The following is a 13,879-nucleotide window of genomic DNA, read 5'->3' as shown; positions in this document are numbered from 1 at the left end:
TTGAATATAAATAATAATATAAATTATTATTATTAACTATAATAATTCTTAAAAAATACAGATTCAAGTAATAAATTAATGAAGAAATTAATTTATTAAGTTGTCAACATTATTGCAAATTAGAATAAATGATCACTTTTAATGTAATAATAATGATGATAATAATTATAAATATTTATTATTATTATTATTATTATTATTATTATTATTATTATTATTATTATTATTATTATTATTATTATTATTATTATTATTATTATTATTATTATTACATTTGGTTCATATAAGTAGAACTTACTCAAACATAAATATTTAAAATAAATATTCATTACTCAACGCAAGCGTCAAAGTGACTGTATTTTCCGGATACACCCGAAGGCAACATTAACGCCCTCCTCCTCTCCACCTTTGACCAACCAGCGGCGGAGAATCAGCTGATGTTTGTCACATGACCTCCGTTATGCAGCTAGCATAACATGTTGAGAAAAGCTTTGCTTCGTAGGTTAAACTAACCGGGGTTCTGTCAGAGAAATGAGTAAGTTATTGCGTTTTTGTTTTACTGGAAAATTTCTAAATATGTTATATGTTATATGTGAAGACCGAGCTTCCCCGACTGACTTTTACGGTAGTAAGGTTTCAGTTCAATTTAAGACATGAGGAGCTAATGTTAGGCAGATTGAGGGTTAGCTGTCAAATCAAATGGAAGCCGAATGGCAATTATGAGAGAGGTCAGCCTTTTTGAAAGTGTAACTGAGAAAGCAACGTTTCGTTTTTAAAGCAGTCGAGTTTCATTTCGGGTCTTTTTTTATGTTCATGTTGTGGTTTGTTTGCACTGATAAAATCTCACCTCTGTTGGGTGCAGATTTTGGTGATCATAAGGGGGAATTTTTTTTGTCACGTTTAAAAACACGTTTCTAAAAGTACAAACTTAAAACGGTATTGCTGAAATAACTTTTCCCCTACTTCTGTACAAATTGAACACAACTGTAAACCAGTTAAATCACACTAAACTGTATGTTGTCACTAGTCTCAGTTTCGCTTTAAATATGAATTAAGACTTTACATTTTTCTTGAGAGAGAGGGTATGTCAGAAATAGTCTTACTGTAAATCTAAAGTATTGCAAAAATAAGCAAATCCTCTAAACAAAACCTGATTTCTAATGTTCTTGACTAGTGAGTTTCAAAAATATTCATTTATCCACTTCAACTTTGTAACATTTTGTCACGCTATAACAAACTCCAGTGCATCTTGCTCTTGATGAGCAGTTTCGACTCACAAATTAGGTGAGTCATAGGACATCAGAATAGAAATTCATGGGCGATGTGCCAAATGCTGCATGTGCATAAAAGCATATTAATAACTCAGAATAGTCAAGCCATAAATGCAGTTGGAAATCTGGATGTTAACAGACACTCTCCACAAGCAGGCATTTTCAGATGTTTCATTGTAAACAAAAGGAATTCTGCTGAAATCAATAAATCTTTGTACTTCCATTTTATAATTACAACACCACTCTGTGTTGGTCTGTTGCATAAAAACTGCGGTTGCGTAATGTGTAAAAAAAAAAAAAGAAAAGAAAAAAATAAAGTGAAAAGTTTTATTGAGAATAAAAAATTTTTTCAAGGCACTTCATACGTTCAGCAAACCCCCACAAGTTATAGATGTTTTATGAGAAAAACTTTCAGCATCATAGACTTATTTGTGTTTTACACCATGTATAGTGTGAAATAACAGTTTTTAAGACATTTTCTTTTGCATAAACTCTGATTTGTTTCTGCGTCAGGTGATGACAGGTCAAAGGTGCTGCTCGGCGTGACCTCCCAGCTGTGATGTCCGAGCCGAGGCCCGTCACGGCGGAGGCCGCCGCTTATCCCTTCGGCCGTGAGGCGGAGGTCTCGCTTCGCGACCTCTTTGAGCACTTCAAGAGGTGCCTGCAGCACGGAGAGTGGCAGCTGGCGAGCGCCTGTGTTCCCCAGCTGGTCAGCTCTCAGGGGGAACTCTCTGAAAAAGTGCGAAAGATAATCAGAGCTATCATCTGCCACCCTTACAGTTTAAAGTGAGTCGCCTGGAGGATTAAAACAGCGTTCAGTCCAAATATTTTACAAATGCCGCATAAAAAGACATGTGTTTTTTTTCTTCTTCATTAATTCAGATTAGACTTTGTGTTTTAGGTCAGTTTGGATCACCAGAATTGTTAGTTCTTTCGCTAAACACCAGAATAGAGTGAGATTTAAAAAATATATATTTTCAGATTATTTTTATGGCTTTTTTCAGTTCTCTAAAATTGTTGTTACTTCGGTGATGGCAGCATCGTGCAAAATTGACCAGGGGCACTTCACCAATCAGACGTTAGCTTTTGCTGGACGATAAATCGCCCCAGTAGTTATTGCGATAAACAATAATATCGTTAGTTTATGATATATTTATAAATATATTCTCAAATATTTTAAATAATACACACACACACACACAACTGAAACCATGAATAAAATGGATCATGAAGTCTCTTTAAACAAAATTGCCCTTCAAAAAATATTAATCATCAGAAGATAAATTGTCTAGCTCATTTTAATTTGTCATGTGATTAACTGATTAATCGCTTATTGTGACAGGCTTTGTCAGGAGGTTAAAGTTTGGACACACATGGGTCTCAATGAGTGCTGAGCACCAAATAAGCTACAATTTGGTGTCAAGGACAACAAAGTCCATGTGTGAACAAACATCTCAGCTTTCTTGAAAGTCTATGGGTAAAACTACAAAGGTGTGTGTGTGAAGAGTAGAACATATTTAATTTAAAAAAATTAAATTCTCTCTTATCTTCCATTTAGCAAATTGAGATATTTCTTAATCCTACCACAAGAAAAGTTTTGTCTAATTTAATGCCCGACTTAAAAAACAACAACATGTTTTCTTATGCAGTGCTCGATGATATCTGGTTTCAGCAGTATATGTATACATACCTCGTTTCTTCTTGCTGAACTCTGGGAATTTTGTAGATGGGGTTCTGCTGGCAGTCCGCACAAACTGGCCTGGTTCTGGCTGCAGGTCTTGGAGAGATGGACTCAAGATCAGGTAAACCTGCGAAACTCCGAAACGTTTAACGTCTGCCTTTCTTCTTAACCCCAGTCCCGGACTGCTTCTTGTCCTTTTCGTCGACACCCTTAGTTTTAATATCAACCTTGCAAGGTGAAAACCGGGTCTCAGCTTTGCGGCTTCCTTCTCCAGGTTCCTCCTCACGTCAAACGCGAGCTGGAGTTTCTGCTCCTCCTGGAGCAACTGGGGTCAGAGGGCATACCGGAGGCTGATCTCAAGGTTTTCTTCTTACATCCTGGCTGTAAATGTGGCAAAGTAAAAAAAAAAAAGGAGACGTGACTCTAACAATAAAAATAAACGCTCGTCTGTGGTTTGGTTTTTGGCAGGAATTGCATCAGGCGTTTTTGGGATCCCAGTCGGAGGAACAGGCGTCCCTTGCTGCTGTTGAGTCTTGCCTTCAGACTCTACTGGAGAAGAAGAAACCCAGACTTGCCCAGACTTTGGCCCATTTCATACAGGTGAAGTCAAAGTTTAGGGTTTGTATTTGCAGTCAGTCAGTAGATTAGTTGACTGCGTAACATTTGTACCACAGGATGTTGCATTAACGGTGAGTAGATATAGTCTAAACCACTAGATAAATCCAATATTTCGCTTTTGATAAGTGGAGGTTAGCTGTAAGTACAGAAATAGAACCTTGAGAATTTGAAGCTGATTTTTAAACACGGTTTTCACTCAAACTAACCAAAATATGTGCTTCATAAATGTCGCTTTTCAACTGTCCTTTCCATGCCTGGCAGAGAACATTCACGCCCCTCTGAGTATAGGCGCACATTTTTTATTTTATCCAAATTTATTGAATTAAAACCAATAGATAGTGGCTCCTGATTGTAAATTGAAAATCCTTTACAAATGAATTTGGGAGGGATGTTGCATACATTTGTATTAAGCCCCCTTTTCAACCTGATCCCTCTAAACATAAAACACTGACATCGTCAGCTAGTTACTACATAAAGTTCATCAGTGTGTGCTTTGACGCTGGTCCTCCTAAAAACCAAGGTCTCAGTTCGGTTAAAGTGAACCCTGTTGCTATTCGAATGCATATATGGATGCTGACTATCGCGCAGGGCATTCTGGGTAAATGCAACCAAAACAAACATGCGTATCTAGCGCTAGCGGGAGAAACGACTTGTGGTCTTTCTCCAGTGACAAAGAAGAATCCTACAACCACTAAAACCCGACACCGCTCCATTTTGTTTGTATTTTGCAAGGAAGAAAGTTGCGCTCATGTCTTCTTCTCAGGGTTTTGTGTTGTTTCTCTCTGTGGTTCTTGGTGCACTGCCCCCACAGGCGAGGAGGTGAACAAGTTTTTCAAGTAGTTTGGGTTGTTTTACGGAGACGCAAATACAATCGAGCCTACCGGACTATCGGGTGTGAAAACACTCTGAGTGAACAACCACAGACGATAGATTTAAGATCATGACGAGAGACCTTCTCACGGCTGTTTCACAGTGAGAGAGTTTGACTCAAAGGGCTGATCACCACACAGAGTTAATGTGGGTTATCAGCGCCAAGAGAGAGACAAAGCTCAGTACTTTTTAATGCTTGGCCTTCATGAAACAGTGGCAGGAAGAAATCACTTGTTGAAGGAAAACCTCAAGAAATCCAGTTTAAAGTTTGTCACAAGGAGGGGAAACCATAACCTGTGAAAGAAGGAAGTTGGGTTAGATGAGACCAAAGTTGAAGTTTCTTGGTCTGGATTCAAAATACCATGTGTGATTTGAAAAAAAAACAAACAAATCCAACATTGCACATCACACCTAAATGCATCCTTAACATTTTACAAAATGGTTCTTTTGTGGTCTTGTAACCTAGATACAGAACGGTCCTGAAAGAGGCTGCAAAAGATTAAAGATTGTGGCGGGAAGTTTGCATCTGATTAGGACAAGATTAGACTTCCTGCTAGAGCTCCAGTGAAATGATTCAATCTGAAGCATATTTCATTTATTTCATTAGGACAGTGCACATTAGTCAGCATTTGGTAATTTATAATTACTTTAGTGTAATTATAAACTACATTATAATTACAACATAATGTAATCATAATGGAAGTGTACATAGCTGCTTTGCTTTCAGCCATATTCTTTTGTGGCAGTGGCCCAGTCAAAGTCAGTAAACAAACAACAAACCAGCCATTCTTCCACCGCCGCGTTCAACGGTGTAACGTGCATATCCAATTAATAATTTTCCTCCCGTCTCCTGCAGGATCAGTCAAGCAGTGAAGGCCGGGCCCTGCAGCACAAATTCATTCAGCACCTCATGAGGAAGCTGGGAAGCCCCGAGCGGAGCCCGGAGAGGGTGGAGCAGTGGGTGGAGGAGATCTACTCCGTCCTGGCTCTCATGCCGTGGAGCTCCGACCGAGGCGCGCCGCAGTTGGAGGCGCTGTGCGAAGCGCTGTGGTCGGCCCGAGGCGGCCCTCTGCGGGAGGAGAGGATCCTGGGCTGCTTGCTGCGGCCTCGATGCGACGCGCTCGTCTCGATGTACTGCTCCACCGCCCAGCGGCTGGAGAGAGACCACCTGCTGAGAAATGCGCCTGAAACGCAAGGTGGGTTGTGAGGCATGAAGCGAGAAGCACCGGAAAGCATTTACGCCGAGCTTAAAACTGAGCAAAATGGAATTGCGTAAATAAATGCCCAAAAGTTTTTAGATAGGTTTTAGCGTTAGAATGAGGTGGATTTTTTCGGCCATCTTGAAATTAGTGTACTTCTAAAGCTGCAACGGATACTCTTACTCCCCATCGCGCGAGTCACGTGATCAACAACCGGATGTTACTGCTGGTGGAAACGACAAAGAGGACGACAGGAAGTGGTTGCAGGATGTTGATTTTTTTTTTTTACAACTAATCACTTGAACAAACGTATTCACATGTGATTTTAATTGCATTTGTTATTTAAATGGAGCACCACAAACCTGCGGGCGGATTTTTTGACATTAGCGGAATATCGACAAAATTTTGCGCAGATTTGTAACGCAGTTTCTGACAGATTATTTAATTATTTAACCGGACCGATACCAATAATAAATAAAAGTAAATAAAGTCTACCAAAAGCACGATTTTTACCCACTAATGGTTTTCTTAATAATAACAGCTTCAAAACATAACAGCTTGGTTATGTTTTGAAAAAAAAAACAGGATTGACTTGATTAAATTAGACGTCATGAGCTCAGATAATTATTATGATCATGTTTCACTCAGGTCCCATGATCCTTGGTCAAGCGACTCCCATTCTTGCCTTGTTTGTAAACATTACTTAAAATTAAATTTCGCTCTTGGAAAAGAAGTGCTTGTAAATCCAGTGTACGGCTAAAGTAAACAAACGTCCTTGATAAACTTTGATGTGATGTTTTAGATGGACTGCTTTCCAAAATTATTTGCACATTTGGAGCCTTTCCTCCGCTTTCCACTATGAAATTGTGAATTTTAGTGCATTTCATTGGGATTTTATATCACAGACCAACACAAAGTAATGCAAAATTCTGAAGTAGAAAGAAAAAAGACGTGTTTTTCTAATGTTTTCTTTTTTTTGCAAATAAAAATCAAAGTCTTTGTGTCGTATACACGCATTTAAGCCCACTTTACTCTGAGGCCCCCATTTGGAACCGACTTTACATTTATTTATAAATCAATCTCGCCATAATTTTGCTGCCGTATTGGTGATTTTCTGCTTTTTTTTTTAAATTTTGCTACTTTCTGAATATTTTCAAGGAATTTTGCTTCTCATTAAACTCCTTACAAAGTCTTCACACATAAGAAGAAAACATAACAAGCAGACACAAACACTTTAAAGGATTTGAGTATCTGAGTATAAGCAGACTCTGACATAACTAAACCTCAGACTCTCGTCTGTAAATGAGACTTACAGCATTTACACACAAAAATATAGATATGAGATCCTGTATTTCTTGCCATTTTTGGAGAAAGTTGACAATGAACTCTCAATTGGCAGGAAAAATGTGAGGATCTGTTGATTAGATGTTTTTTTGATCAATTACTGCCTCATGTACGCATACAGAGAGTATTTAGATTGTTGGAAAACCTCAAATTTGGTGTAAAAACCCCACTTAACGTTTCCATTTTTCCAATCCTCTAATTGTGTCCACGCTTTCTGCATTGCAGACAGGAAGCAGTCTGACTTCTCATTCTCTCTGGATCTGGGCTTTGAAAAAGGCCTGAACTGTAGAAACGGGGCTGAAGATGTGATTTCCTCGGCGACGGTTTTCGTGTCATTTTATTTGACCAACTCGTTCCCAGACAAAGCCACATGACTGAATAAGTCAGTTCCTTTTGTGTGGGAAAGTAACGCTTGATCATTTAAAAAGTTATGACCACAATTATTTTGGCCATTTCAGTAATCATGTTTAGCAGAAAAAGCTCAGTCAGTTTGGACGTTTCTTACATTTTCTCAATTTAAAGAACAAAATAAGACCTCGTGCTAAAAGTAGGAAACAGTTGAAGCTTTAAAATAGGTTTTCCTTTTAGCAAGATGAAAAGTAGATTTCCTCTTTTCCCCTTTTTAATCACACTTCTGCTTTTGCCTTACAGCTTTACCACATTTAAACTGGTGTTAGAAAATCTGGCAGCTCCAGCTCCATTTTGTTCCTTCTTTTGTCTTAATTTGTCCAATTATCTGTTCTCTAAATCTGATGAACATAAACGTTTGCTCTAGTTTATAGGGAGCCTTGCCAAACAGCAGTGTGGTCATAAAATAAAAACAAAACTATTTTTTTAACAGCCTTTTGCATTTACTTAGAGAATAAAGGTCAAAAGTCAAAATTTTGTCCCGTCTGACCAGATCGTGTTCTCCCACATGTTTGTCATGTGCCCTAAATGACTCGTGACAGACTTCAATTTGAACATTTTATGAATTAAAAAGAAAAAATTTGACATTTTTTCCATAACTCTACTTTCAAAGTTATGGATATCTTACAGAACATTGATCAGTAATCTTCTGTAAAATATCATTGAGGCCTCCATAGAATTCAGTCCATTTTAATTTTTATTCTCATTTTTTCCAATTTACAACAAATGGCTCAAAGTACTTTGCAAAAAAAAAAAAAAATCCACTCAGAGAGATTCAAAGTTGACAATATCTGGTCAGCTTTGATTGTCGATAGTTGGAGGAAAATCCTTCACAGTCTGATCTTCCAGCAGGACAGCAGCCCAGAACAGACAGACAGACAGACAGACAGAACTGGTTTATGCTCATAAATAAGGATGTTCATGTTTCACAATGGCCCAGTCAAAGTCCACATCTGAATCGAATTGATTATGTGTAGCAAAATGTAAAAAATTTTCCTGGTGTAAGAATAGGCATTTATCGTGTCGTTTATTGTTATTGTGAAAAATGTTTTTGATTTTTGATTTTTTTTTCTTTTTAGTCCAAAGATTGTTGATTTATTGTGAAAGTTATAAATTCTACTTGGTGATGTCTGAAAAATCTTTAAAACTGTGTGGAATTGTCTCAAATTGCCATTTTCACAATTTTATCCACCTTTTGTTCAATAGCAACATCAGTAAATTCAAAAATATGATTAAAACTTGAAAACAAAAAGAGCGAAGCTGTAAAACGTTCTTTTTTTCAAATTTATCTGTCCTTTCTTGGCACTTCAGGCGTACCGTACAGAGAAGGCGGTTGCCTACATTTGCGAAGGCAGATTTGCTCTGTAATCAGTACGATGGTCTCCCGATTGCTTGACCGTCTTTTTAAACTCAAGCCTACATCCAGCATCAGAGTTTGTTTGTATGAACTCGCAAATATCCTTTAATCGTCACTTTTGCTCAGAACATTGTGACCAAATGCAAAACTTGTATTGCCCACCGTTGATGTTAGCAGTGGGTTTTATTTTGCGATGAAGCGACAGAAGAAAAGAGGAAGAACTGCCTCTTATCTTTAAAAGCTGCACCGATGTGTAATTTAGTGCCACTCCAAAGAGAGAAGTGTCCAATGAGGAAACTCCATTAGCTGACTTCTGCAGTGTAACTTTGATGAAACTAGAATTTTATGTTAGCTTTTATTGAGCTGCAGCGCTGTTATAATCACAGCAAATGAAAATACAAAAATTGTAATTCAAAAATTCAAATTTCCTCCTTTTTTTTTTTTTTTGTCTTTTCCCCCTTTCCAGTGGACCTACCTGAAGCCGAGAAGCTCGCCCTCAGCTTGTGTTGCCAAATCGATCGTCCTTCTGCTTGGAGGACCATCTTCTTTGAGTGCCTTAGTAGTGGGAAGCATTTCCTCGAGCAGGTTTTGGTAAGATGCCAGAAAGGGATTCATTTTTTCATAAAAAAAAAAAAAGATGACGTGAATTTGATTAGAAAGCGTACGTGATGGAATTCAGCCATGCAACGTCGGAGTGTTTCTGTCCTGAAGGTCACGGGGCTCGACCTGATGAAACACGAGGAATACGATGGGCTGAAGGATTTACTGCGGCTGGAGTTTCGGCCTTTGTCTCGTCTGCTGCTGCTGCTGGGATGGAGTCAGTGCCGCGGCCTCGACGCCGCTCAAGCGCTTGTGAACGTCCTTCACAAGGAGCAGGTGAAAACCAGCGCCACCCACCTGTTCATACGGCCACTTTATTCTGCTCCACCTTTCAGAGGCGGGATCCGCTAATCTAATATGCTGACTGTTACTGTTGTAACAATGCTAAGCAATAAAGCAATTAATAGCATGATACGCTAAAAGTTGCATTAAAAGTTAACTGAAAGTGTCAACTTTGCATTATTTGGTAAAAAAATGACACTTTTAATGCAAAGTTAATGGACTTTGCATTAAAAATGTCATTGTTTACTGAATGACTCTTCATGGTAACAGTCATAACCATTCACAAAGACTCGTTCATCTTCATAGCTGGTGCTTTATCATATTTATGAGTATTATGTCAGTCTTCTGGACACCCCTTCAAATAAAGTGTTACTGAAAATGTTGATAAACTTTAATGCTCCTTGATTCTCTGCCCATCCCTGCTTTCCAACACAAATCTGAACTCACTGACCATCATATTTTATGTTTTCCACTTTGTCGTTAATGCTTTGCGAATGCATTGTTTATGTTTTCAATTCTTTTTTTCCCCCCCCAGAGTTCAGCCAATGACTTGGTTCTTCAGGACTTTTGTAACCTTTTGTCGTCCCAACTGGGAATTCTCGAGTGGTGCAAAAACAACAATCCGTAAGCTCCTTGTTTCTCTTTTTTAAAAGGTTCTTATAGATTTTAAATAAAAATTTCATAAGTAATATGCTTGGTGTGTGTGTGTGCGTGCAGAGGGATATCCACGGAGGCTCTGCAGGCACAGCTGCAGAATCTGGACAATCACTCATCTCTTTACATTCTGCACTCTTTGACTCCTTTACCTGAGTACGAAGAACGCAGGATATTAAATCTACTACAGCAACTGCCAAGTTCGCCTCAAACAGGTTTACGCTGTACATTTTCTTCCCAAGCAAATATCGGAGACGACGGCGTCACATTAAATTGTCGCTCTGTTTCCTGGTTTGATTTTCTTGCAGAAAACGCGGTCAGTCAAAGTGCCGGCGTGCAGAGGAACATTGTCCTGTTTCAGGGCTTCTGCGCCATGAAGTATGCGATCTATGCTCTGTGTGTCAACTTTCATAAATACTCGAATTGTGCCGAGTGCGAGTCCACGCAGCGTCACCAATCCGCAGAAGCTGAGACGGATACAAACAAGACTTCGGCTTCCTCAGAAGGTAGCAGGCTGTGGGTGTTTTCACACCTGATGGTCTGCTAGAGTCGGTCGTACTGGGGGACCAAAATTGGCGACGTTTGAAACGTTCTCAGCTGCTGCGGTTCGCTTTCACGCGGCGCCGTGTCAAACAATCCAACGTGTCTGAAAAACCTGTTCTCTCCCTTTGGCGCTGCACCAAGAACTACTGAAGGAAGCGACACGAAAACCTCAGAAGAAGAGGTTACATTTTTTTCTTTGCAAAATGGAAGCAAAAATGGAGTAGCGTCACGTTTTGACGGTTACAGGATTTCACTTTCGTTGTTGGTAAAAGACCACAAACCATTTCTCCTGCTAGACAGATTTGTGTGTTTGTTTTGCTAGTGTTTACCCAGAATGCCCTGCGATATCGTCCGCTTCCTGCTTTTGCAGCGCTTTCCGGTCCACTTGGCATTCACATGCATTTGAACAAACTAAACACAAGAGAATAACGCTGGCGGGAGAGATGGCTCATCCTGCATCCGCTAAAAATCTCACGTTAGTCCATTTTTGTTTGCGTTTTGAAAGGAAGGAAGTTGCACTCATGTCTTCTTCAGGGGTTTTCGAGTCATTCCCTATAGTGAGTCTTGGTGCAGCGCCCCCCACAGGCGAGGAGGGGAACAGGTTTCTCAAAGGGTTTGGTGCAGTGTGAAAGTGAAGCTCACCAGCTAAAAATGTAACAAACGTTGCAACTTTGGCTCCGAATCAAACTGAATTTACCAGACTGTTAGGGGTGTAAACACCCTACAAATAGAGATGCGGTTATCCGTGACGGTTTCCATTTGTGTTTTTTTTCTGTTTTGAGAAATCGAGCGGTTTCAGTTCGATTAGAACAGTGTCTGATTAAAGATGTCCGTTTCTCCTCCCCAGGCTGTCATTATATGTTTCAGCACTATTTATCCGAGTGCCAGCTCTACCTGGAGACCGTACCCGCCATGTTCCGCCTGGAGCTCCTGGAGAATATCTTCTCCCTTCTCTTTCTGTCCACCTCTGACTTTGTTCAACGCGCACAAAAAAACTCAGACCCAAACGCAGGACAGGAGACACGGTCAGAATGCTTATCGATTCCAACAGATCAAAATGTGGAAGCTGGGAAATCCAGTTCGGATGAGACCGAAAACCAGAAGCTTCGTTCCCATGGCGGCCACCTAGACCTGGGCCACTTCCTTCACGGCTGCAGGGGGTTTCTGGTGGACGCCGCTGCGATGGAGGGGTTTCTAAAGCTGCTGAAAGAAGGGTTGGAGGGCATGTGTGTGGTGGGTCAGCAGGAGGGACAGGATGCGGGAAGAGCGCTGCCTCGCGACGCCAAGGCGGCGGCGAGTCTCGGCTGCTCTGTGACGGCCGAGACGTTCGGAGCCCGCCTGCAGAGGTTGTCTAAGCGCACCGCGGAGGCCCAGTGGAGGCTGCAAATCATCACCAGCAACCAGAGCACCGCAGACGGTGAGCTTTAAAAGATTTGAGTTCATTTCCTGCTGGCAGTCCAGAGATGACAAGTTAATTTCCCATTTGGTGGAGATTAACTTGTTATCTTGAGACATCCAAGGAGAAATGAACTTCTTGTCTCAGGAAAAATAGGAGATTAACTTATTTACTTGAGAAAAGCATCAGAAAATTAATTCAAGAAAATAATCGCGAAATTAACCTATCTCGAGAAAACAGGGAATTAACTCTTTTTCTCGAGAACATTGGGAAATTATCCCGTTATCTCGAGAAAACCGTCGGAAAATTAACTTGTTTTCCCCTAAAAGTATTTTGGAGTACGACCGCTCTTGACTTCATGTCCTTCTCTCAGGTTTCTGCATAGGTTTCTTGAGATGAACTTGTTATCTCAAGAATATTTTAATGTTGGTAACCTGGGAGTTCACTGTCGAGCTGCTTTTAGCTGACTGCGAAAGCTTCAATGGATAATATTCTTGCAGGTGCAGAGAGCCCCATGCAGACGTCGACGTACAGTTCCACTGTCGCTAATCTGGGATGCAGGAAAAGGTCGACTCTGAGGAAGAGGAGGAAAACGTCGAGACACGCTGCCGAGAGGCAAACCTCCGTAGAGAAACATAACGGAGAAGTTAGCACCAGCGCGTCGGGTAAATCTGAGAAACCAAGCTGGTTGGGACGAATTTCAGCTGAACGTTGGTTCTACAGAGGATTGACTTGGGGAGAACAGAAATGGAAAATTGCCACATTTCCTAACTCTTCTCACAGGAGCGTCTGGGTTTTGTCAGAAATATCCTAAAAATGATCAAGCGTAGGGCTGCAACTAACAATTACTTTAGCAATTGATTAATCTACCTATAATTCTGAGGATTAATCAAGTAATCTGTTAAAGAAGAATGAGGATAAAAAAAAAATCTGAGGACTTGTCATTTCATCACTTAAGTTTATTTTATACAGTATTAAAAATATGTAAAACAAAAAAAAACAAATAAACAATTTAATTCCTTTTTCCTAAATAAGGAAATAAACATTTTGCCTAAAATGCGACAACATAGCATAAATACTTTAACCCTTTCTGCTTCACTTAGCATCAGTACAGTGTATGGGGCTCATTCTGGGTTAAACCAATTCGTAAAACTAAAAAAAAAAGACTTTTTTTTTTATCTTGAATTCAAAATGTATGAAAAAAATTTTAGTTTCGGCCTAATTATTTGTCTTAGAGCGTTTTTATTTCCTAATTTTGAGTTTGTATGAGCCATTAAATGATTAATCGATTGCTAAATTAGTTGACGATTACTTCGGTTATCGATTAATCACGATTAATTCAATTGATTCGATTAATTGTTATATATTTTGTAAGGAAAATCCTCCAGTTTTGGCCTTTTTGGAAGCTAAAGGTCTGAATCTGTTTCGTTATTTTCGTCTCTCCGACGCCAGACAGCGGCGGCGGGGTGGCGGCGGGCTGTGCCGAGCTGGAGCTGTGCCCGTGCGGAGGCCCTCACAGCTGGTTGGTGCCCGCCATGTTGTCTCCTCCAGAATCTCTGCTCACCTCCTGCATCCGCCGGGGAAACTTCATGCAGGCGCACCAGGTCTCTGTCAAATCAGTACCGCCAGAAAGTGTGTCGCTGTCGTCACGGTAAC

The 13,879-nt window shown here is 40.1% G+C and overlaps 1 protein-coding gene across 1 annotated transcript in view; it reads left to right on the top strand.

The window, feature by feature from the left end:
* Nucleotides 1-426: 426 nt before the first annotated feature.
* The window catches only part of zfyve26 (zinc finger, FYVE domain containing 26), a 33,258-nt gene continuing 19,805 nt past the window's right edge, over nt 427-13,879 (top strand). Inside the window, exons 1-14 of the mRNA XM_044142237.1 lie at nt 427-535; nt 1,785-2,057; nt 2,998-3,073; nt 3,227-3,313; nt 3,421-3,552; nt 5,297-5,636; nt 9,215-9,339; nt 9,460-9,624; nt 10,166-10,254; nt 10,348-10,499; nt 10,593-10,790; nt 11,675-12,244; nt 12,724-12,888; nt 13,676-13,827. Of these exons, the coding sequence (XP_043998172.1) occupies nt 1,831-2,057; nt 2,998-3,073; nt 3,227-3,313; nt 3,421-3,552; nt 5,297-5,636; nt 9,215-9,339; nt 9,460-9,624; nt 10,166-10,254; nt 10,348-10,499; nt 10,593-10,790; nt 11,675-12,244; nt 12,724-12,888; nt 13,676-13,827 (2,478 nt within the window). The 5' untranslated portion in view covers nt 427-535; nt 1,785-1,830. The remainder of the gene's footprint in view (nt 536-1,784; nt 2,058-2,997; nt 3,074-3,226; nt 3,314-3,420; nt 3,553-5,296; nt 5,637-9,214; nt 9,340-9,459; nt 9,625-10,165; nt 10,255-10,347; nt 10,500-10,592; nt 10,791-11,674; nt 12,245-12,723; nt 12,889-13,675; nt 13,828-13,879) is intronic.

The sequence above is a fragment of the Gambusia affinis genome, linkage group LG16 (assembly GCF_019740435.1).
Source record: "Gambusia affinis linkage group LG16, SWU_Gaff_1.0, whole genome shotgun sequence".
Taxonomy (NCBI): Eukaryota; Metazoa; Chordata; class Actinopteri; order Cyprinodontiformes; family Poeciliidae; genus Gambusia; species Gambusia affinis.
This window is presented reverse-complemented; position numbering and strand designations above follow the sequence as displayed.